Genomic DNA, 24,949 nt, shown 5'->3' with positions numbered 1-24,949 from the left:
TAACTTCCAAGAAAAGAAAGTAAGGGTCCAAAAATAATTTTATGAACATCTCCAGTAAACTTGACCTTAACATCAATCATTTAAATCCAAAATAATTTATAAATCTTATATTAAAACAAGCTTAATAGTCTCTAACCAAGAAAATCAATTTTCTCAACCTTATAAAATAAATGATTCCAAAAGTCTTTCAAAATAAGAAAATTAAAACTTGACCTCAAAATACTCTTAGTTGTCCATAAGTCTTTTAATAACTTTGAAAATTAAAACTTAATCCTTGGGAAATAAACGTTCAAAGTCAAAAAAAAAAAAAAAAACTCACATTTATTGTAAAAGATTCCACTTAAATTTCATTAAGAAAATCTAAATTAAAAGTCCTTTTTGTTTTAGTGAATTGAAAACAATTCAAACCATTTCTTTAAAACTCCATTCGGCCAAACTCAACTCAATTCCCCTTTTATTAACCTTTAACCATATCTTGATTATCATCCATCTGGTTTAATCAATCAAACAATTTAAAACAAAACCAAATACTCCTCTTACTTTCAAACCTTTACTTAACAACAGATTTGTCCATCTCATGGTCAAGAACCCAATTAAACCAAATCTGATCCAAGTCCTTTAAATTTAATTCATTACGGTGCATAACTATAATGAACATTCTTTAAACTTTTCTAGCTTCAAAATAAACAAAAATACAAGGGTTTTAAATCTTTCAACTTTACACAAGTAAAAGAGAGATCTTTTAACACTAGGGCAAGATTTAGCAAGAATGAGAATTAGGCACATAACATGGAATATTGGTAGAACAATGCAAAATTCTCAAATTAAGGACAACAAGAAGTTCAAGAATTTACTTTGAAAGAATTTGTAAGAAAAGCTTAAAACAATACAAACTTAAGAACTTAAAATTAATTGACAAACTACCATTTTATTGGAAGTCAAAATAGTACACGAAGGAAACGATCAAGGCAGCAAATTAAATCATGTTTCTCTGCTTTACTCAAGCATGAATAAAAATTCCAACTTTAAGAATCTTAGTACACAAGCCTTCACACTTAAACAAAATAATGCAATTATTGAGTGTAAATTTTAAAACATAAATTTTGGTACAAAATTAAGATCAAAATAAATCAATACTCTTGGTTGATCAAGACATTATCTAAAGCATTTAAAACTTGAAATACAATACTTAGAAAATGCACCAAACAAAGTTCACCTTAACAACTTTAAAACCTTACAAAACCCCAATTGTAAAGCAAAATGAAAATGAGTCATTTTCCTCATTCAAAACCCTTTTGAAATACCAAAATTTCTAATCATACACAAGAACTCCCTGTTGAAAACCTTTGGTAGATTCTTAAGCCAAAAAAAGTTCTTTGGAACACAAGTGATTAAGAACATTAGAACATTTCACGTGAAGTTTACATGGCAAGGTCAACCAACTAAACATAAAAATTTTTAACAAGCTTTTAAACTAAAATTCTTTCAAGTCCAAAACAAATCCAAACAAAACAAAACATAAATTCATGGTTCTGAATCAACATAGCCAAAGCAAAGAAACATTTCTTGATTATAACTCACATATCAAATTATCTCTGCAACAAAGATATAAAACAAGTTGAGAACAAAAACAACAAGGATTGCATGAGGGAATCTCGGGTGAAAACTTTCCTTGCTATTGATAAGGATCAATTTTTCACTTTCCTAAATTCCTTTTCTTTGCAATTCTCTTCACATACTGTGGCAACTCATCATTCAAACCAAAAATAAAAATTAAGAAAAGAAAAAAAATATTGAACTTTAAACATGGAGTCAAGGATTTTAAGCACATAAAAACCTTGTCTATTAAACCTGATTTTACCTATTTAGATTGCAACTTCAAAATTTTGTCTCAAACGCCTTTGATCATTACATTCAAAGTAAGATCAAGAGTTTAATAACATTTAATCAAACCATACGTAAAAATCAAGTTTTAAATCAAAGGAAAAATAATTAAAGTTCATGATCAAAGCTTGTACTAGTGTAGGGCAAAAGAAACTCTACCAAAGAACTTAAAAATAGCCTTTATAACCTCATTAAATTCAACATGCATGAAGATCAAAGTAGAGATAGAACTTATTTAAGCTTTCAAAAGAATGTTAATGGAATGTTGCAAGCCAAAACAAGAAAATTCATGAGAAAACTCATGGTAAGTCTCCTTTACTATTTCTGGTTTATCAATTCTTACGCATATGGGTGTCTCTTCACAAAAGTATAAGATCAAGCATAAAAATCAACATGCAAGATGACCTAAACACTCAAAACTATCATTTTCAAAGTTTTAAACGTAAATTTACAAAAATACTTAACAAAAACCAACAAGATCAAACCATCACTTCAATATCACTCTCAGCAACAACCAACACATATTAGAACAAAAACTAAGGAAAAGAACCATACTTCACTAAATGAAAGTAGGAGAAACTAACTTTAAGGAAAAGAACCATACTTCACTAAATGAAAGTAGGAGAAACTAACTTTAAGACACTTTTAAGGAATGGTGTGGTGGCTTCGGTGAAGGAAAAATGATGAAGTAAAGGTGGGAGTTTATGAGAAGAGAAAAGGCTTTTGGGAGTTATAGAGAAGGAGGAGAAAAATGAAAAGAAAGAGAGAGTGAGAGAAAGCTCCGATGAAGAAGAGTGAAAAATGAAATAGAATAATGTTAAAATTGGTTTTATAGACAAGGAAAGGGTAGTTTGGTAATTTCCAAGCTTTTGATCATTACAAAGATGAAAATGCCCTCTCTATTCTTTATAAAAATTCAGTCAAGCCACCACTTCTTTCAAATAATGTCAATTCTAACCTTTTTCTACAAAAATCTGAAAATTCAAATACCATAAAAAATAAAACAAATCATTTTTTTCCAAACTTGTAAAATGCAATAATACACTTTAATAAAAGACAACCATAGAAAAAAAAAATGTACATAAAGTAAATTTCTTAGCTCTTAAGAAATAAATAAACCATATATACATATATACATACACATAACCACATATATAATCATACAGATAAGAAAACTATAAGAAATTAGTGAACAAAAAGTTGAAATTTGAAGGACTATAAGGTAACTCGAGTCCTAAGAAAACATTTAACAAACTACTTTCACAATGTCAAAGAAATCAAGTAGCATATACAACTTGGTCTAACAAATACATAAGGGTTGAATAGCTTGCAACCCAAAAGTAGTAAAAAAAAAAAAAAAAAAATTCCATTGCCAACATTCTTAAAAAAAACCCTTAAAACTTTAGTCTAAGTACTATAAGAATTTCATCATTGTTTAAGAAATTAGAAATTTAAATTTTGGGGTGTTATAAAATTTTTATTGTTTGGTTTTGTTTTAGGACTTGACATTGAATACTTGACGTTGAGTTTTAATTTTTGTTTAAGATTGCTTAGAATTATTAATTACACTTTGATGATGAGATAGAAGTATTGGATTAATGGTAGATATTGGATTTCTATTATTGGACTTGGTCTGTAAATCTGTAGAGATTGAAATTTGATTATGAGTTATGTTTTGAATTGTGGTGATTAGAATATTGAGTGGAATTGGGTTCATATCTTGGATTGGGTATTAACTAAGTTATAGTGAGCATCTAAAACGGATTGGCAAGGAGGTCTTTGCTTGGATGGAGGTTACTAGAGGAATAGTTCTATGAGTGAGATTTTTCCTTGAATCCTTTATATATATACATATATATATATATATATATATATATGTATGTATGTATTAGGTGCACATGGGTTGGGGTTGGCCAGGCTGAGGGGTAAACCCAAACACCAAATTGACTTTAGTCTATTGATCGAGTAACTACCCAATTACAAAAAAAATAAAAAAGTACCCTATTCAAACTATTACCTAACGGTGGGGTTTAGTCGATCTTAATGCATTACCAACAACCTTAAAAACAATCACTTTATGATATAAAATCTTGAACTATTAAGTTGGGACAAGAGAAGGTTTCGAGCTCTATATATAAGATAATAAAAGTTATGAAAACATATTCCTAGTTGATGTGGGACAAATACATTTAGCTTCGATCTACAAAGACACTTCAAGCACAGATTTAATAAATAAGAAAATTGCTACATTAAATGCAAAACAAGCAAGCACCTCAGTGGTTGCATGTGAGGCATGCATATTCATTAGCTAAGGTTTAAGCCTTGGGTCCTTCATATTTTGAAGGTATCTTTAATGTGTATTTTGGTCGGTTTGGTTGTATGTGGGTTTGACATTGTCTTACCAATGGGCTGACCAAAATAGATTAGGTTGGACATTATCCTACATGTGGACCGATTGAAGTGCCATGTGCACCATCAAAATCGGTTTGGGCTAAGGTAGCTTGGGTAAGTTGTCGAGTATTTTGAACAACTTTAATATGTATAGATATATGTACTTGTATTCATGCATTCATGAGTATGGTTGATAAGTAAGGTTGTATCTAAGAATTTTTATTAAGTTAGGATATTATATATACAATTATTCTCTTAAATAAATATATAATTATATATATATACACATGTTTATGAGCACATGTGTATACTATATCATGCATAGCATTTGAACACTAAAGTCAACTATTTTGAAAAGGTATTGGCTTTATTAAAGTGACAATATTTACATTTGAATTATCCCGTTCTATGGCAATGTTGGATTGGACACTACGTAGCCTGTCAGTGCCTCTTGTACTAGCTCACACTGGTCATTACAATCTATCTTCCTTGAGGCTCAGTGTCCTCACTAGCATGCTTCGGACCAAGTTTAGGCTCTAATACCATTTGTACTACCCATCCTTCACTGGCGGACTTGTCATTTTCTACTAATATTTTTCCCCACTAAGCCACCACACTCAATATGAGGTTTTTTGTTTAGAGCTTTCTAGAAGGTTATCCATCTTCCTATTGAAGCACGCTTAATTGCTGAGTTCTTTCGAACCCTAAAGTCAACCACTCTGAAATGGTCTCACAGTTTTGAGAGTAACTATTTTTTAAATTTGAATCATTTTTCATTCCATCCCCTGACAATATAAGATTAGACATCGGATAGCCTGTCAGTGTCTCTTGCACTCACTCACACTATTCGTCACATGAACATCTAGTAGCGGATGTTCGTTTGATTTGGGTATTAGAGCTAGTTAAATATTTTGTCACGTATCTGGAAGATGATATTTCTCTAAATCATAAGAAGGTCATGGTGATGTTGATGATGATATGATGATTATGGCTAGTTTATGATGATAATATATTGATTATGATTATTTCTACTACTTGGTGTTGAGTTCTTACCAAGTAACGGTAGATGGGGTTATGGTTATGTTACATGCCCTAAATATTTTAATATGTTCTTATTGTGTGTTAGTGGCATAAGGATTCACCTACATACTTTGATATGTTATTGGTATGCATTAATATATATTGTTTCTCCCTGCTAGTGTTCTTGGTATGTAGTGGCATTCTATCATGGTTTTTATTATTCTTGGACTAGTTTTCTTGGGTTTACAAGATTTTTGACAAACAATATTTACATTGCATCATTGCATTGCATGCCATATATTATATTTTGTTATGTTGGACAACTATTAATTTAGGGTGAATGCTTAAAACCCACTCACTAAGTATTCGTATTTATCCCTCCTTACCGAATCTCCAACAGGTTATAGTGAAGAAGTAACGGTTTTGCCTGGGTTGGAAGTGAAGTTTCACATCGAGGTTAAGCTGGATTATTATTGGATTGGAATGATATATTTGGAACATTTACGTATTTTGCTATTATTTTGAACTCGTATTATTGTTTACAATTTATGTTTTTTATTTACAATTTGTGGTGATATATAATCCTCTAAACTTTAATTTGTTGTATATGGCCATTTAGAAGCTTCTTCAGAAATGTATGGTTAGGCAAACAAATATATATATATATATATATCATTACTTTGGTCTGACAATTTGTAATGATACATGTAATCCTCACAGTTATGTAAGTGACGTTCGCCGATTAGGTTTGCTTGTGGGGAAAAGGAGAGGTTCAGGTTCCAAGTGCTTTGGGGGCAAAATGAATGTTTTTAATTTGTTAATCCCTATGCAAGCCTTTCCCCCTTATATATATATATATATATATACACCCAGATCATTTTTAATACAATTTAGATACTAATACAGACACTGGTAAAATACTTTAGCATAAAAATTCATATATCTATAACTTTGAAACCATAACTCATGAGAATTGAGTTTGTTGCCTTGTTGCCAATTTACGACCTCATGTTGATGAGTTTTATGCAACCTTGTAATAGTCAAAACCAAAACTTGACCCTATGAAAAGTCAGCCCTTAAATCGGGTTATAATTCAATTGGTCAAACTTATATAATTAAATAATACTTAGTACAGATTGTAATGGTAAAAATAATTACCTTTGTTTTTTTTTTTTTTTTTTGGATAACAAAATATAATTAACATGGCCTCTAATGTAATATCACAATCTCTTTTTTATTTTTCTTATTTATTATTATTTTTTTTTGGGGGAAAAATGACCAATGACCCAATTAAATTCTTTTTTTTTTTTTTTTTAATTTTTTGTTTGCGTAACCATGCATTTTTGAAGCAGCTTCTCTGTAGCCATACAACAAATTAAAGTATAGAGGATTTTTGTCACGAGTGTTTCTTCTCTGCCAGGGTAATTGTTTTTCCATTGCCAATTTTACCCTTTTAAATTTCAAGTGCAAAATCAAACTTTGGAAGAAAGAATTACGAGACTGACAAAATCTCATTCCATGTTTCCATGTGCCTTTGTTATTGCTGTTAGTCTGACAAAATCTCTCTGGCTTTTCTCTTTGAAGTTTTTATGTGTGTGTGTGTGTGTGTGTTTTTTTTTTTTTTCCTTTGCATTTTTAACACTGTATTCCACGGTTATTGTAGGAAAATGTCTGGCTCCGTTGAAATTGAAACAATTTCTTCTATGAACCCTCAAATTTCCCACCTTCTATCTCTGTCATTTCGTTTCCCTTCAATTTTTTGTTATCTTGGTTTTCTTCAGCCAATTTGTCATCTCTGTTCACGTCACGAACAAATAAAGAAGAAGATGGTGGACTCCTACAGGCCCATTTTTGTATTGTAAACTATCCATTTTTAATTTCCATCATGCGTTTTCTATTCAATTAAAAAAAAAAAAATGTGGGAGGGGAGAACTTGGGGCAATCGGATATTGGTTTTTCGCAGGCCATGGGAGTTCACTTAGCTATCAGTTTGCGGAGGCGATGGGATTGGAAGAGGTTCCAAATACAAAAGGGCAAATTGGAAGTGGAAAACATTTACCGTGGCAATAACGCTGCCCCATTTGTATGTAAAAACTTCTTCAAAATGGATCACACACACACACAGACTATATTCAATAAACATTTTGTAGCATGCACATATTTTATTTTAAATTATCATAATATCGAGCATAATTATAAAATATATCATTAAATTTACAACATACATTGATGAGCTGCATAACATTATTATGCCCCATGTGCATCAAACACATTGATCACATGGGAGGTTACTATCCGAGAAATTCCTCATGATCTTTTTTTTTTTTTCCCAATAAAATTCATTGTATATATATATATATATATTATATAATATTTTGAATAGTAAAACTATAATGCTAAAATTATCAAAATGTCTATTAAGTTTATTTATCAAACGATGTGATAGATGATATGTTAATCTTAATTGGCTTATTTATTTATCTAGTTAAAAATTTATTTATTTATATTTAAATTATATAAATATGTTAACTAATAATATATTAACTTATATCATTTGCTAAATAAATTGAATAAATAATTAATGCCCATATCACTATTTAGTACTGCATTTATTTCACTCTATGTTTGTATTCGGATTGTTAACCCTTTTATCATCAACACTTTTATATTCTTAATATCATATAAATAAAACATTTATAGCATATGTGCATTTCGCATTCTCATTTTTATGTGTGTTTATAGTTTTGTTCTTTTTTAATTTTTATAAAATAGAAATATAACAACAGTTCAAATTTTTATTAACTTTTTTTTCCTAAAAAGGAAATTTGTTTTTTACTCAAAAAAAAAAAAAAAAACTCTTTTTTTAAACCCTTTTGCCTTATAATTATTATAAACTCCGGACATTGGTTAAGATAATGTTCGAAGCTAGAATCCATTAAAAAAGGAACATTAAAGTAAAAAGAACATATTATTGGGTATTTAGTTTTCATTTAGTATATATTTGATCAAAAGATTCTTTTTCTCCTTTTTTGTTTTTAAAATTTCTGGACAAAGATTAATTGAAAGACATATAAAGTTTGTTCATTTAATTTCACCATGATCAGAAGTATATCAAACCTAAGCGCTTCAAGATTGGAAGCGATTATATATTTTGCTGATGTAAAATGTATAACTACAACAAATGTCTAAGATATTTCTTCTAATAAATTGTAACTAAAAGTACATAATTGCAGGAATATCATAAACCACGCCCTTATTAATTAATTAAGAAAATTAATTCGAATCGTTATAATTCCAAACAACTAAAAATGGTAGAATTGTCTTTTTCAACCATAAAATCACAACAATAATTATACAAATGTGAGCCAAAAAATGAGCGGTATTGGGATTTGAAGCAGAAGCTTTTAATGAAAATGATAAAGCTGTGAATCTGTAACACTCCACTTTGTTGAATTTGCATCACTTGAATATCAGAACCCTCTATAGAATAGTACAATAACAACCACTTACCCCACAAAAAAAAAAAAAAAAAAAGGGTTTTGGGTGTTTTCAAAGCCCTAAGAAAAAGTACAAAGCAATTCCAAGGAAGAGAGCTTTCGAAGGCCTATAATAAGCGGCAACAAGGGAGATAAAACTTTTTCCATGTCTTTTTCCTTATTTGGGAACTTGAAATTCCTCACCCTAAGCAATTGTCACTATAATCCGGAACTTAATTTGAGGAAGGAAAACAAAATTGGGTTTTGGGTTGAATTTCATGAATACCCTTTTTTCTTTTACTTGCTTTTATGGTGGTGGAGAAATGAATGCAAAAGGATATATGTCAGATCTGAACCAATCGAAAAATCCTTCTAATAATATAATTTAATATATATATATATATATATATTCTTTCCTATTTACCACCCGCTGCTAGTCTGCTACTACTTATACATACTCCTAGTAAGTCTCCTTCAATGTACACAAACAATAATGAGGACCATCTTGCTATAGGGCTTGTCTTGTTTTCATGCCAACAAAGAACTTTTCTTGTGAATTTAACTAGTCCAAAGAAATGGATCTACCATTTTCTTGAAGTTTGTAATACATTCCCAACTGTTTTGTTCTTGTTTTTTGGTTTTTTGGTTTTTCTTTTTTCTTTTTAAAATTTTTATATATATATTTTTTATAATAATTTATAAGACTGCATATGTATGTATGTATATATATCTTATCTAATTATGCTTGTGATCTTATTTTTACTAATTAATTACTTGTTTAATTAATTACATATATGGAAAACCAAATCCAATCAAATCGAATTTCTAAACTGGGTAAGTTAATGGGAAAGTCACTTTTTAAAGTTTCAACACTGATTGGTGCAATGTGCACTTACATGTAAATCATATCACCATATATGAACCATATTTATGCTGACTAGAGTGCATATACAAATGATGCTGTGGGCAGAACACCCAGCTGGAATTTGTTAACACTAAATGAACGTGCAGAGCGAATAATGATTCTAGAATTATTAACAAGATCTTGAAATCACAAACTATTTAAATTTAACTAACCATTACTTTTTATAAATCAATTAGATGGCTACCTAAAGTAATCAAAATCATGATCTTGATAATTGTTATTTCATGCACGGAAGAACATGATGCGATGTGCTCATTAATTAAATCAAGATTATTAAGATTATTTAACCGGATAATAATCAATCCAATAATATCTGTAGCTAGCTCTCTATATTAATTAGTTACCTAAGATTAATTAAATAGCAGTATTAGTTATGATAGCTAATGTCAAAGATAATATGAATAAAACGCGATGACTCACCTCTCATTAGCTAAGTAAGTTCTTATGAAGATTCATAATTTAATTGCCAGCATCAAGATTAAGATTAGTGATAGAACAAATGGTCCAATCAATCTTCATGACAAATACAATTGCTTGTATGTGGGTTTATATATGTTTATATGTATGTTTTTATAAATTTATATTTTATTATATGTGCATGGATGGTGAGTTTAATATATATATTTATAGTATGTTTGAATATAGATACCATGCAAAACTGAGAATGTTACATCATTGGGTTTTTCGGAACCAACCCTAGAATGATTGCTTTTGGTGCATGCGCAAAGGAAGAGCAGCGGGAATTATGACATAACATAGATACAATGAGAGTGACCTGCTTATTGCACTTCAAAACAAAAAGATGACCTAATATAGTCTTACCCTACCCTCTGATCTTCCACATTATTAGAGGTGATGATGCAATTTTTACGTGTTTCAAGTCCCTCTTCTATATTTCAATAATATATAATAATACCAAAAAAAAAAAAAGAAAAAAAAGGTACATTTGTAAAAGGATTTTCTTCCATTTTTTTTTTATGTGTTATTTTCCTGATTTTTTCTTCTTTCCTGATATTGGGCATTGGGGGGATTTGAATTTGAAATTATTGTCCAAAGAAAAATTAGCTCTATTTGTAAAATTGGCTTTACTTGTCCTAGTATTGAAGATTCTCACACATAGAATACAACGATTGTATATTTCTTATTAACTTTTTTGAGAGTTATTTATATTTTAGTATCCTTTTAGTTTGAAAAAATTATACTTTTGACCATTAAATTTAAAAATTTCCAATTTAGGCCTTTAAATTTCAATTTTTTGTATACATTCAATTGAATTTTTGTCCAACTGCGGTAAATGGTTTCGGGTATTAAAATGCAACTTTTTGAAGATTTAAAAGGCCTAAATTGTAACAAATTGCATTTTAATATTGGTTCAATATGATGAAATTATTAATATTAAAATTTTCCCATTTAGACCTTTAAATTTCAATTTTTTGTATTGTGGACATTCAATTGAATTTTTGTCCAACTGCGGTAAACGGTTTGGGATATTAAAATGCAATTTTCCAAAGATTTAAAACGCCTAAACTGTAACAAATCGCATTTTAATATTGGTTAAATATGATGAAATTATTAATATCACCGTTAGCCAAAAAATCCAATTGGACCAAAATGCAATAAGATGAAATTGAAGAACCTCTATTGGAACTTTTAAATTTGAAAGGTAAAAGTACAACTTCCATAAATTAAAAGGCAATAAAATGTAATTAACCCCTTACTTTAAAAGTTTTGCTATTGATCACCATGGGTTATGAGTATGAATGGGATCTATGCCGAGATGATAAATCTGAATTTGATATATTTAATTAATGTTATATATATATATATATATATATTAAAACATAGTATGGGAAATTGAACCCTTCTGAAATCTCTAATTAAATTAAATTATTAAATAGCATGTGGATTTCATTTGTGCTTCATTAAATGGTGTTGCCATACCGTAGAACTGGATGCACAATTTTTTGTTTATTATAATTCCATCGCAAAATGTTATACATAGTTTATAATTTTTTATTGCAAAAAGGTAAAAATCGACTTTTGACAAATGCTGTTATTATTATTATTATTATTTTGTTATTCATGTAGGGAAACTCTAGCTTGAATCATTTTTCAAGAAAACAATAGTTTTTAACAATTGATTATCTTCGTGTGGAGTTGTAATTGTTATTGATTTTACTAATTTGAGGCGAATCCAAAACATGATAAATGGACAACATGCTATAATATTCTATTTTTGTCCAACGCTATCTTTTTTTTTTTTTTTTTTTTTTGGTGTTTTTTTAAAGAGGTCCAATACTAATTGAGAAAGACAAAGACATACATTGTATTAGTAAATATATAATGCTCATAAATTGGCGTTTATAAGTATGAGCGTGCATGTGTATAAAGTTATTAATTCTTTCAGTTTAATCTCTGGTAGCTATAGTTAATTATATAACATTTACTAGGCTGTCATTTAAGAAAATTATGTGTTCATTCACACACCTATTTTTATAAATTTATGCTGGATATATTGGTAATCATAATGCATCTAGCTAGGTTTGAAATTTGAATTCATTAAAAAAAAGACAATATATATATATATATATATATATATATGTAGCCAGACTTAAATAAGATTTCCAATTCATTAAAAAAAAGACAATATATATATAGCCAGATTTAAATAATATTTCTAATATAAACAATACTAATATAAGGTTTTCTTTGATGTCTTTTGAATTTTGCAATTTAAAATTATATTTATTAATAGTTGGATTCTAATAGAATTTATTTTACTTAAATAGATCAATATCTCATTAAATTCATATTTAATATATACACTTATTTCCATGGTTATTAAATTAAAGTTTCTTGTTACAGCTATAAAGCAAGTTGAAAGGGCTTAATATATATATATACACAACAATTCTCTAGTTGAGAAATCCTTGATTTTTGTTAAAAGGGTTGCCATATTCTATTTTAGGTCGTTGAGATTAATGAGTTTTGCTATTTATTACTACTAATAAATATTAATAGTTTTATGTGGCAAATTTAATTAGGATATTTAATTATATTATTTTTTATATTAAAATATTAAAATTTAATCCTTTAATGGTAGCCATTTAATTTATCATCTGATATGTGAATGTTCAACGATGAAGATAAATTACATTTTTTAGATCAAATTCAAATAAAATAAAAAATGATAATTTAACAAACTAATAAACATTTACTATTTAAATAAATAAGAGATTTCTTCATATATAAGATACCAACTGCATACACATGTATAAATTTTCCATTTCAAAATCAGTATTTTTTAAATTATTTAGATAAATTAGAGATTTCTTGATATATAAGATATCAACTACATATACATGTATAAATTTTCCATTTCAGAATCAGTATTTCTTAAATTTAAAGCACATGACTAAATGATGGAATATTTAAATAAGTCAAAGATTTCCTTATATATAATATACCTACTATGTGTATACACGTATAAATTTTCCATTTCAGAATTAGTATTTTTTAAATTTAAAGCACATGACTAGATGTCGATTCGAACTTGAATCATGATCTTAAAATAAATTAGTTATCAACGCCAATTTGACAATGATAGATAGCGCAAGGATTGCTTCCATAATGTAAATAAATCATACAATCATTTCAAAGCTAGATTTGTTGGCTTTAATTACACTGTAACCCCGATCATATGGCAGTGGAGATCAATCTTTGGTACGGAAAATAAATTGCTAAGCATTATATGTGGTGCTAGCCTAGCAATAGCATCTTCAATGTGTATTTCTCGAACCGAAACACACTACTTATATCTACCGTACGTAACAATTAAAGGTAAGCCTGTAATAGTATTAGTGGTATCATATATATACTCTTCATTATTACTTTTTTTTTGGTTTATTATTCTTTTTTACCTAAATGTGGGGCATTAGGAATGCCTTTCTCTGATTTAAATTACATGTATGTGAAGATTTTAGCTCATAGATTACTAAGCATCAAATCCTCTAAATTACTATAAGAGTTTGTTGGCAATACCTTAAAATTTACTTCTTTTCTTTTCATTTCTTTTTTAAAAAAAGTACTACAATCAAAAGATCAATTGTTAATTTATAATTAAAAAAAAGGGTTTCTGAAATGGGAAGAAACTTCTTAATTTTTTTGTTTACGTTGTTGTTTTTTTTTTTTTTCTTTCCCTTTTTTTAAAACTAATTTATTCGTTGTTTGCTAATTGGCATAATTATGGTTACTGTTGCATAGTTAGTTGGAGAATATCCAAAAGATCATAGATATAGGCTTCCTAAGTAATTCATAAAAAGTGCACATATATATATTTATATGGACTCATATAAATTCCAAGTAAAATTTCTTGAGTCTTAACCAATAAAGTAATCTGAAAATGGATAAAGGGCATCCTCATGATATTTTATATTAGAACTACTCTATATTAATATATACATTTAAGTTCACGTCGAGTTAACCTAATGATTTTATCATGTGAACTTCGTTTATCAATTTTAAAATCATTTCAAAGATTAAATTTAAAAAATGCATTAGCGGTTTCCTTTGTTCAAAATAGAGTTTTAGTGTTTTACTAAATCAATAGTGTCATTGAGTGATTCAAGGTTGATGATGGAAGTTCTCATAGTAAAAGTATACAATAAGATCTACATGATATAAATAAGATTATATATGAAAACGCTATTATAGAAGAAGTAACACACTATTTGGTGGATAGCAGCCATTTACAGCTATCAGATCATGTAGATCATACAATCTGACGGCAGTGAATAATGATCACCCATCATGTGGTGCCTTATTTTGCCCACAATAGCAACCTTAGGAATATGTGTGTGTATATATATATATATATATATACAGTGAATAACTATATATATATATAGGCTAAAAAAAGTAACGGTAATTAATTTTGGTGATGACTTTCAAAAAGCTTTGCATGTGCTTATGAAGTTAACAAATTGTACTCTCCCCCATAAAAACACTTGAGAAATCCAAACCATAACAGAAATAATAGCTAGCGAAAGTAATCATGTCATGGACAGAGAAGCATAAACCATAAAGAAACAAACCCTAGGATTTCAGTGCTTTATATTGTTCATCCAAATAAATAAATAATTAAATGGGAGAGAACTCCCTATAGGATTGTGGCAAACCCTCCTTATCCCTCACTAAGAGCAATCCTTGACCCCTAAGACTACATTTTCCGGGAAAGATAATAATAATAATAATAATAATAATAATAATAATAATAATTATTATTATTATAATTATAATAATAAAATATTAACCCCTTGATTATTTGGTCCTTGTAGGCCCACCCTTTGTCTACCTAGTTTTTCTATTCATCTTGATCTATAACTTTTTGCATCGCACAAAGCCCCCTCTTCAGTAAAAATCTGCTCCCAAATCATTCTCCTTCTCTCTCTCTTTCTCTCTGTCTCTCTCTCTCTCTCTCTCTCTCACTCATACACACACATAGACAAACAAACCTACATTATCTGTCACCAAAGCCCCTAAAAGAAACAAAATACCTGAAAGGGTTTTCCTTCACAACTCACCAAACCCCTCATCTCTTGTTCTTATACAGAAAAAAATGGTAAACTATTTTGTGTTATCATTCATGTATATATCTCTCTAGAGCCACTTCAAGAATTCATCCAATAAGAATTCATTTTCCTCTTTGTTTTTCCCCCCCTTCATTTCTACTCAGAAAACTCATCCCCTCCAAGTTATATATGCCATGGACACCAACTCAACCTGGAATAATCTTCATCATATGACCATGGAAGAAAATACCAACCACCAACACCAAATTCCCTCCAATTCATTTTGGCCAAACTATCCTTTTGAACCGCATCAAATACCTACTCCATCATCAAATTTCACAAGTAGCGGTGATCATCATCAGATAGGGAATCATCAGTTGGAAGAAGAGGACGAGCAAGAAGAAGAAGAAGAGTTGGGAGCTATGAAGGAAATGATGTACAAAATCGCGGCGATGCAGCCTGTGGACATTGATCCGACCACAATTCGTAAGCCTAAACGACGGAATGTCCGGATTAGCGATGATCCACAGAGCGTGGCGGCGCGTCACAGGAGGGAACGAATAAGCGAGAAAATCCGAATCCTACAAAGACTTGTTCCAGGTGGAACCAAGATGGACACAGCTTCCATGCTAGATGAAGCCATTCGGTACGTCAAGTTCTTGAAGAGACAAATCCGTTTGCTCCAATCAAACCAATGTGTGGGAAATTGGGCTTTTGCACCTAACAAACCACCTGGCTCGTCTAGTGACGCCGCGATGACGAACACCACCGCCGGAGCTGCCGGATTTGGGTTTGGAGGAGCCAACAGGGGAGATGGTGGTTTGTCCTATAATAATCATGAGGTAATTAGTGATGATTAAGTGGGAAATTAGTAATTATTCTGGTAATTGTAATTAAGGCAAGTGTACACAGAGTTTGAAGTTTTTAATTTTTAGTGTTAAAAAAAAAAGAAAAAAGTGATGGATTTTCATGTGGGAGAGGAAAATGGCTAGCTAGCTGTTAGGATATTGTTGACTAAAAGTGTCAGGACCCGTCCAAAGTTCCCCACCGGAACCCTAGACAAGCCCTGATCCCAGGGAAACCCTACCGGACCCTTCTGTGGAAGATCCGGCAGAACCTCCCCTAAGGGATGGACTTACCACAAAAGTTCCTGCACTGAAAACACACTTCTATAATTGTTCCCTTATTCCTCCCACAGTACTACGAACTGGTTCCACAAATTTCAGCACTCCAAAATAAAAATACAGTAATCCAGTGCAATACAAATACTTAAGTGTCCCATACAGTATACAGAGCTTTATGAAGTACTGAAGTACTACAAAATACAGAATACGGTAAAAGTGAAAGAAATAGTACAACTGCAGTAAAAGAAGAACAAGGTACTGCACGAACAAATACAGCGAGGAAGATCAAGTCCGCTCCGAGTGAACACCGACAACCTGGTACCTAGAGGAACGGAATTTAAGAGTGTGAGATGCTAATCATCTCAGTGAGCGACCCAACTACTCTACACTATCATACCACGGTAATAGGTATATAAATAATAATTATTTGGAAATAATAATTATTTGGAAATAATAATGTCTCTCAAAACCCTTACAATTCTCTCAGTTGGAAAGGTTCCCCTTTTAAAACATTTTCACAAAACCCTTTATTCATATTTCCCGAAAACCAAGACATCAATTAAATACCAGAAGCGGTAACAATTATATTTTTAATTCTAATTCAGTTTCCAAACATTTTATTTTTAAAACACAGTTCTGAAAATCATTTGATGCACCCACTATATACCAGTGGCGCCAACAGTACCCAGCGTCCCAAGGTACCGCCAGACAGGAGGTTATAGAAAGAAACCGGCATACGGTCGCGTGGCGTCCCACTGCGCCGCTGCTAACCTGGTGTCCCGGCCAATGGGGGGTGGCCGCCCTCTCCGATGGCATCCACAGGACACCCTCATAATATCAACCGCGCGCTACTCACACCCACCTGCGCGCTAATCATATCCGTGTGCACAATATCCATATCACATATACCATATCACATAATCAGAACACCAGTACGTGCACGGTGCATCTAAAAATCATAAAATCCACAATTTAAATTATAAAACAAATTTCACATTTTTCATAAACATAGCGGGCATAATCCATCCGCTTGAACCGGGAAATTCTCCACAATTTCCTTATAATTAATACCATAAATCCCATGATTTTCAAATCCACCAACTCCCAAATCCATCAATTCAAATATCCACATTTTTTCCAAGCATAAATAATTTCTCGAAATATCATAATCAAATCCCATAATATTTTATGGGCATATTTCATAAAAATTGAAATCACCAACATAACCAAATATTTTCCTTGAACTATTTGAAAATCGAATCGTGCCCAATTTACCATTAAAACCACACCAATTTCAAAATCCTCAAAACCATAAAATAATTCCACATGGCATAAATTGGTGAAATACACATTTTCTTAAATCCGATAAATTCACAAATAATTCCACAATAATTCAAATAAATATTTGGCACATAGAAATTAAATTCCAAATATTTAAATCACACATTATATATTCACCAATTAAATTCCCAAAATTAATTTGAAGGTGGGTCACTCACCTTGTGCACGTATCTCAATCAAGATCCTCCGCAGGATCGACTCCGCTACTTGCACGTGCACCTAAAACATCCACAGTACCAAAACCACAAATATTAATATTTTATTCGGGTAATCCCCAAATGGGTACCCGGGGAGCGAACACCAAACGATAACTAAAATTTACGAATTATATACCGAATCGAAGCTCGAGTGATGCTAATCACAGATCCGGTCTTAATTTCCGATGATCGTACCCGACGGGGTCGGAATTTTATCGGGAAGCTTTTCGGGTTTCGGCTCCGCAATTCTCCCAAACCGTCGCGAATTGGTGGAAACGGAAGTCGGATTTGGGTTCAGGAGGTCGAACACTGCGGACTGGAGCTGGCCGGAATTTTCGGGGTACTCGCCGGAACAGTACTTTCCGGCGGGCCGCCACGTCACCGGCAACCGTCGCCGGAACAGTAATTTCCGACGGTGGCCGTTTGCTGTGAAATTTTGCAGATTTGTAGATCGTGAGGAGAGCAATCCAACGGGACCGACGGTGAGCAAAACGGAGGTCGGACGGCGGAGAAATCACCGTTTGAAGATTTTCGACCCCTCGCCGGAAAACGCTCCGATCCCGGCGCGTCGGTGGTCCGATGGTCGTGATTTTTGGTGGGTAGGCCGGACTTGAGGAGAGGATCAAGGCTGTCAGGCGCGTGTACTGTTTATAGGCCGGAATAGTGCCGATTCGCGGTGGCCGGCGGTGGAGGGGAAAAATCGCCGCCAAACTTCGGACGTCCGATCCGGGCGCGTCCGGCGGCCGTTCGCCGTGAAATTTGGAGGTTTTGCCGGAAATGAGGTGGGCAATCTGGCTGGCCGGCGCGTGTACAGTAACTAGGCCGGAAAAACGTGAAAATGGCCGGCGGCCGGCGGGTCCTCTTTCTCTCTCCTCTCTCTCTTTCTCTCTCTTCTCTCTCTTTCTCTCTCTTCCCCGAGAGTTTTTCAAAATTAAAACCCTGGGTGACACTGTTCATGCCACGTGGACCACTCAGAAGCTGACACGTGGCATTTCACTGTTCACGACCCAAAAACATTAAAATAATACGGTATCCGGTAAACTTCAAACGTCCATAACTTTTTAACCGGATGTCCGATTTAAGCGTGCCGCTAGTCTATGAACTCGTATCGACGAGTACTTTACAACCATACAAGAGTCAACTCACAATTACATCACAAGAAAAAGTCAACTCCCGGCACCTTTTAGACAGTTTACACTTCAACTTGTTTTGCCCATAACTTTCAAACCGTAGCTCCGTTTTCGACGTGCTACTAGTCTACGAACTCAGGGCGTCATGCACTTCGCCACGGTACCCTGGTCAACTCGAAATTCCCACCGAGTCAAAAAGTCAACTTTGACCCCTTCGGTCAACGGTCAACGGTCAACCTCGGTCAACGTGCACGGATTCCGGTGCGATTCGGGACGGGGTGTTACAGCCTTCCCCCCTTACAAAAATTTCGTCCTCGAAATTTCCGCACGTCACTGGAACAGATACGAGTACTGCTCACGCATCTGTGCTTCGGGTTCCCACGTTGCTTCCTCGACCAAGTGGTTCCGCCATAAGACCTTAACTAGAGGAATAGTCTTGTTGCGTAGCGTGCGTTCCTCGCGATCCAAAATCTGTACTGGCTGCTCCACATACGAAAGATCTTCCCTTATCTCTATATCCGGACTCTCGAGTACGTGCGAAGGGTCTGCAATATACTTCCGTAGCATCGACACATGAAACACGTTGTGTACTCGAGCTAGCTCTTCCGGTAACACCAACCTATACGCCACCGGGCCAATCCTCTCCGTAACCTCGTAAGGCCCAATATAACGAGGACCCAACTTACCTCGTCGTCCAAAACGTACTACTCCTTTCCATGGAGATAGTTTTAGGAATACCCAATCTCCTACCTCGAATTCCAAATCCTTTCTACGCACATCGGCGTAACTCTTCTGTCTATCTTGGGCAACCTTCAATCGATCCCTAATGATCTTCACCTTGTCCAAGGTCATCCTTAAATACTCAGATCCGACCGCATTAGTTGTTGCAAGGAGCCTCTCTTCTCCTACCTCACTCCAACACAAAGGTGTCCGACACTGCCTCCCATATAAAGCTTCATACGGGGACATTCCAGTACTCGCTTGATAACTGTTGTTGTAGACAAACTCTATCAGTGGCAGTTGTTCATCCCAGCTACCGCTAAATTGCATAATGCAAGACCTTAGCATGTCTTCTAATGTCTGGATTGTGCGCTCTGCTTGTCCATCAGATTGTGGGTGAAAAGCGGTGCTGTAGTTAAGTCTTGCTCCTAGTGCATCAGCCAACTTCCGCCATAGTCGTGAAGTAAAGCGCGGATCTCGATCGGAGACGATGGCTAACGGTACTCCATGAAGACTTACAATGCGTTGCACGAACAACTGGGCTAACTTCTCGGGCGAAAAACGTTCTCGTACCGGTAGGAAGTGTGCCGACTTGGTGAGACGATCAATGATTACCCAAATGCCGTCGTACCTTCTAGGTGTGGAAGGAAGCTTGAATACGAAGTCCATGTTGAGTTCTTCCCACTTCCACACGGGAATCGGTAAAGGTTGGAGTAGTCCCGAAGGCTTCTGTCTTTCTGCTTTCACTTGTTGACAAATCAAACACTTTGATACAAAGTCTGCCACTTCTCTCTTCATACCAATCCACCAATAATACTTAACAAGCGTCCGATACATCTTGGTACTCCCAGGATGCATCGCATACATCGAGCTATGCGCCTCCTCCAAAATCTCCTTCTTGAGTCCTGGGATATCCGGAACGCAAAGTCGTCCTTTATACACGAGGGCTCCATCCCTCCTTATGGAAAATTCCGGATCAAGACCTTCTTGTACCTTGCCCTTAATTGTCCTCAACTTAGGATCTTCCATTTGGGTCTTTACTATACGATCCACCAACACCGGTCGTACCTGGAAGCTAGCCATGAGAACTCCTGAAGGATGCATATGCATTAACACCCCCATCTTCTTCAACTCCACCATGAGAGGTAGTTGGATGACTTGGATGTGAGCAAGGGATCCAGTAGCCTTCCTACTCAAAGCATCTGCCACTACATTCGCCTTACCCGGGTGATAGTCAATCACACAGTCATAATCCTTTAACAACTCCATCCATCGCCTTTGCCTCATATTTAACTCCTTCTGAGTGAAAATATACTTGAGGCTCTTGTGGTCGGTATAGATTTGGCACGTGGCCCCATACAAGTAGTGCCTCCACTTCTTTAGAGCAAAGACTACCGCCGCCAATTCTAAGTCGTGCGTAGGGTAATTCTGTTCGTGCTGCTTCAATTGCCGAGATGCATACGCTACCACCCTTTGATTCTGCATTAGCACGCAACCCAACCCTTGATGGGATGCATCACAATAAACTTCAAAACCTTCATTCCCATCAGGTAAAGTTAAAACAGGTGCGGATGTCAACTTTTGCTTCAACTCCTGAAAACTCTGTTCACACCTGTCCGTCCAACTAAGTTCAACATTCTTTCGGGTCAATCTATGAAGCGGCCCGGCAGTCCTTGAAAACCCTTCAATAAAACGACGGTAGTAACCCGCTAATCCAAGAAAACTTCGTACCTCCCTCACAGTGGTAGGGCGCTCCCAACTCAACACTGCCTTTACCTTATCAGGGTCCACATAGATACCTTCTGCCGACACGATATGTCCGAGAAAACCCACTTGATTTAACCAGAATTCACACTTGTCGAATTTAGCATATAGCTGATGCTGCCTTAGAGTTTGGAGCACTCTCTTCAAATGCCTCACGTGCTCTTCTTGGCTCCTTGAATAGATCAGAATGTCATCGATAAATACAATGACAAAATGATCCAAGTACGGACGAAACACCCTATTCATCAAGTCCATGAAAGCTGCTGGGGCGTTGGTGAGTCCGAACGACATCACTAGGAATTCATAATGTCCGTACCTCGTCCTAAAGGCAGTCTTAGGAATGTCCGACTCTCGGATCCTTAACTGATGGTATCCCGACCTCAAGTCGATCTTGGAGAACACCTTGGCACCTTGGAGTTGGTCGAATAGATCATCTATCCTTGGCAACGGATAGCGATTAGGAATGGTGACCTTATTAAGTTGTCGGTAGTCTATACACAGCCTTAGACTACCATCCTTTTTCTTTACAAACAAAACTGGGGCTCCCCACGGCGATATACTTGGTCTAATAAACCCCTTATCTACCAAATCTTGCAACTGGACCTTTAGCTCCCTTAACTCCGCTGGAGCCATCCGATACGGTGGTAGAGAAATAGGCACGGTGCCTGGAATCAATTCAATGGGAAAGTCAACTTCCCTTTCCGGAGGCAATCCTGGTAACTCCTCAGGAAACACGTCTGGGAAATCCCTCACAACGGGCATGTCTTCCAACCTGACCCCACTTACTCGGGTATCTATCACATGAGCCAAATACCCCTGGCAACCTTTATTCAGTAGCTTCTTGGCGGTAAGGGTAGATATCAACCTCGGTAAGGGCCTTCCAACTCCTCCACGGAATACTACTTCTGGCAACCCTGGCCTCCTGAATGTAACTTCCTTGCTGAAACAGTCTACAGATGCATGGTTCCTTGCCAACCAATCCATGCCCAAAATTACATCAAGTCCGGACAGATCCAACAGGATCAAGTCCGCCTCCATCACTTGATCTTCGATGCAGAAGAAACATTTCTTGATTAACTGGCTAGGCCACAAGGATTCTCCTGCAGGAGTGGCTATCTCTACTAGACATTCTAAAGAAGTAGGGGTCATACCGACCCGAGTGACGAATTCCTTGGAGATAAATGAATGTGTTGCTCCCGGGTCTATAAGTACTAATGCATCATTACCAAATATATTCAACGTACCTGCCACGACGTCCGGTGTAGCTAGGGCCTCCTGCTGGGTCATCGCAAACACTCGACCCTGCCCTGTCTGCTGGGGCCTCCGTCCTCTACCCCTGCTCGGTCCAACAGGCTGTGGGACTGATCCCGATGAACCTCCTACTGCATAACTCCCTCGGGAACTCTGACCCCGCGATCCACTGGCCTGATGTGATGGTGGGCTCGCCCCTAACACTCCCGCCTCTCCATAAGGGCAATTTCTCTTAATATGTCCCGCCTGTCCACACTGAAAGCACACACCCTCAAACTGGCAAATCCCATGGTGTGCTCTATTGCAACGTCTGCAGAATGGCTTGGGGCTAAACCCAGAGTGCTGATATGAGCTCGTGCCGCCGCTGATGGAATGGCGCGCTGGTTGGGGCATACGATAGCCGCCTCTCCTCTGAAATCTGCCTCGAAGGCTGAACCCACCACTGTCTGAGCCTGAACTATGACTCTTCTTAGATGCCCCCTGTCGAGGTACCCCGCTGTACGAACCTTCGAACGGTCTGCGCCTCGAGGGTCTGTGTATCTCCGCCTGTCTCTCTAGCTCGAGCGCTGCATCCCTGGCGGACTGATAGGTGGGGTGTACTGACCCAGAAAGGGTGTAGCCGATGCTCTCGTTCAACCCGTCTATGAACCTCACCTTCTTCGCGTGATCGTCGGGAATCAAGTGCATGCAGAACTCTGACAGCTCCCGGAACCTCCTCTCGTACTCTGTCACCGTCATGTTTCCCTGGCGCAGTCCCTCGAACTCTCTCCTTCTCGCCTCACGGTAGGTAGGAGGACAGAACTCAGTAGAGAAGGCAATCTTGAACTGGTCCCACGTATGCCTTCTGCGGGTCTTCTCCATTTGCCACCACTTCCGGGCGTCTCCCTCTAACATGAACCCAGAAATCCTCACCATATCCTCATCGGGGCACTGCATCCCCTCTTCCAAGATTTTCTCCATGCTGGATAGCCACTTCAAGGCTGCAGCTGGGCCTTGGCTTCCATCGAACTCCACGGCTCCTAAACGTCGAGCCTGATCCACGGATCGGTTACTAGAGCTTGAACCTCCTAAGGCTCTAGTTAGCTGAGAGATCAGATCTCTAAGGCTTGATCGACTCCCGGAACTCTCAGCCGAGCGTTCCCGAGTTCTACGTGTGTCCCGCCGACTCATCGTAGTCGATTACTGAAGAAACAAACAAGAGTTTAGAAACAGGGACACTTAAGCACGATTACAAAAGGAAGGAATTTACGGATGGGCTGTACAGCAATGCACAGTCCCTTAGGATTACAAGAACCTATGCTCTGATACCAACTGTCAGGACCCGTCCAAAGTTCCCCACCGGAACCCTAGACAAGCCCTGATCCCAGGGAAACCCTACCGGACCCTTCTGTGGAAGATCCGGCAGAACCTCCCCTAAGGGATGGACTTACCACAAAAGTTCCTGCACTGAAAACACACTTCTATAATTGTTCCCTTATTCCTCCCACAGTACTACGAACTGGTTCCACAAATTTCAGCACTCCAAAATAAAAATACAGTAATCCAGTGCAATACAAATACTTAAGTGTCCCATACAGTATACAGAGCTTTATGAAGTACTGAAGTACTACAAAATACAGAATACGGTAAAAGTGAAAGAAATAGTACAACTGCAGTAAAAGAAGAACAAGGTACTGCACGAACAAATACAGCGAGGAAGATCAAGTCCGCTCCGAGTGAACACCGACAACCTGGTACCTAGAGGAACGGAATTTAAGAGTGTGAGATGCTAATCATCTCAGTGAGCGACCCAACTACTCTACACTATCATACCACGGTAATAGGTATATAAATAATAATTATTTGGAAATAATAATTATTTGGAAATAATAATGTCTCTCAAAACCCTTACAATTCTCTCAGTTGGAAAGGTTCCCCTTTTAAAACATTTTCACAAAACCCTTTATTCATATTTCCCGAAAACCAAGACATCAATTAAATACCAGAAGCGGTAACAATTATATTTTTAATTCTAATTCAGTTTCCAAACATTTTATTTTTAAAACACAGTTCTGAAAATCATTTGATGCACCCACTATATACCAGTGGCGCCAACAGTACCCAGCGTCCCAAGGTACCGCCAGACAGGAGGTTATAGAAAGAAACCGGCATACGGT

The 24,949-nt window shown here is 35.5% G+C and overlaps 2 protein-coding genes across 2 annotated transcripts; one reads left to right on the top strand and one right to left on the bottom strand.

The window, feature by feature from the left end:
• The first annotated feature begins 15,127 nt into the window (after positions 1–15,127).
• LOC107425697 (transcription factor HEC3) lies at positions 15,128–16,281 on the top strand. The gene has a single exon (XM_025076824.3). It carries the CDS (start codon positions 15,461–15,463, stop codon positions 16,124–16,126), a length of 666 nt encoding a protein of 221 aa, XP_024932592.3. The 5' UTR covers positions 15,128–15,460; the 3' UTR covers positions 16,127–16,281.
• A 7-nt stretch (positions 16,282–16,288) lies between these two features.
• On the bottom strand, positions 16,289–24,942 carry LOC132804433 (uncharacterized). Its single transcript, XM_060818795.1, has 2 exons — positions 22,787–24,942; positions 16,289–17,950 (listed from the first exon to the last, which is right to left on the bottom strand). The coding sequence occupies exons 1-2, from the start codon at positions 23,961–23,963 to the stop codon at positions 17,904–17,906; spliced, it is 1,224 nt and encodes a 407-aa protein (XP_060674778.1). The 5' UTR covers positions 23,964–24,942; the 3' UTR covers positions 16,289–17,903.
• Positions 24,943–24,949: the final 7 nt, after the last annotated feature.

This window comes from Ziziphus jujuba, chromosome 7 (genome assembly GCF_031755915.1).
Source record: "Ziziphus jujuba cultivar Dongzao chromosome 7, ASM3175591v1".
Taxonomy (NCBI): domain Eukaryota; kingdom Viridiplantae; phylum Streptophyta; class Magnoliopsida; order Rosales; family Rhamnaceae; genus Ziziphus; species Ziziphus jujuba.
The sequence above is the reverse complement of the archived record's forward strand: the minus strand, read 5'-3'. Positions and strand labels throughout refer to the sequence as shown.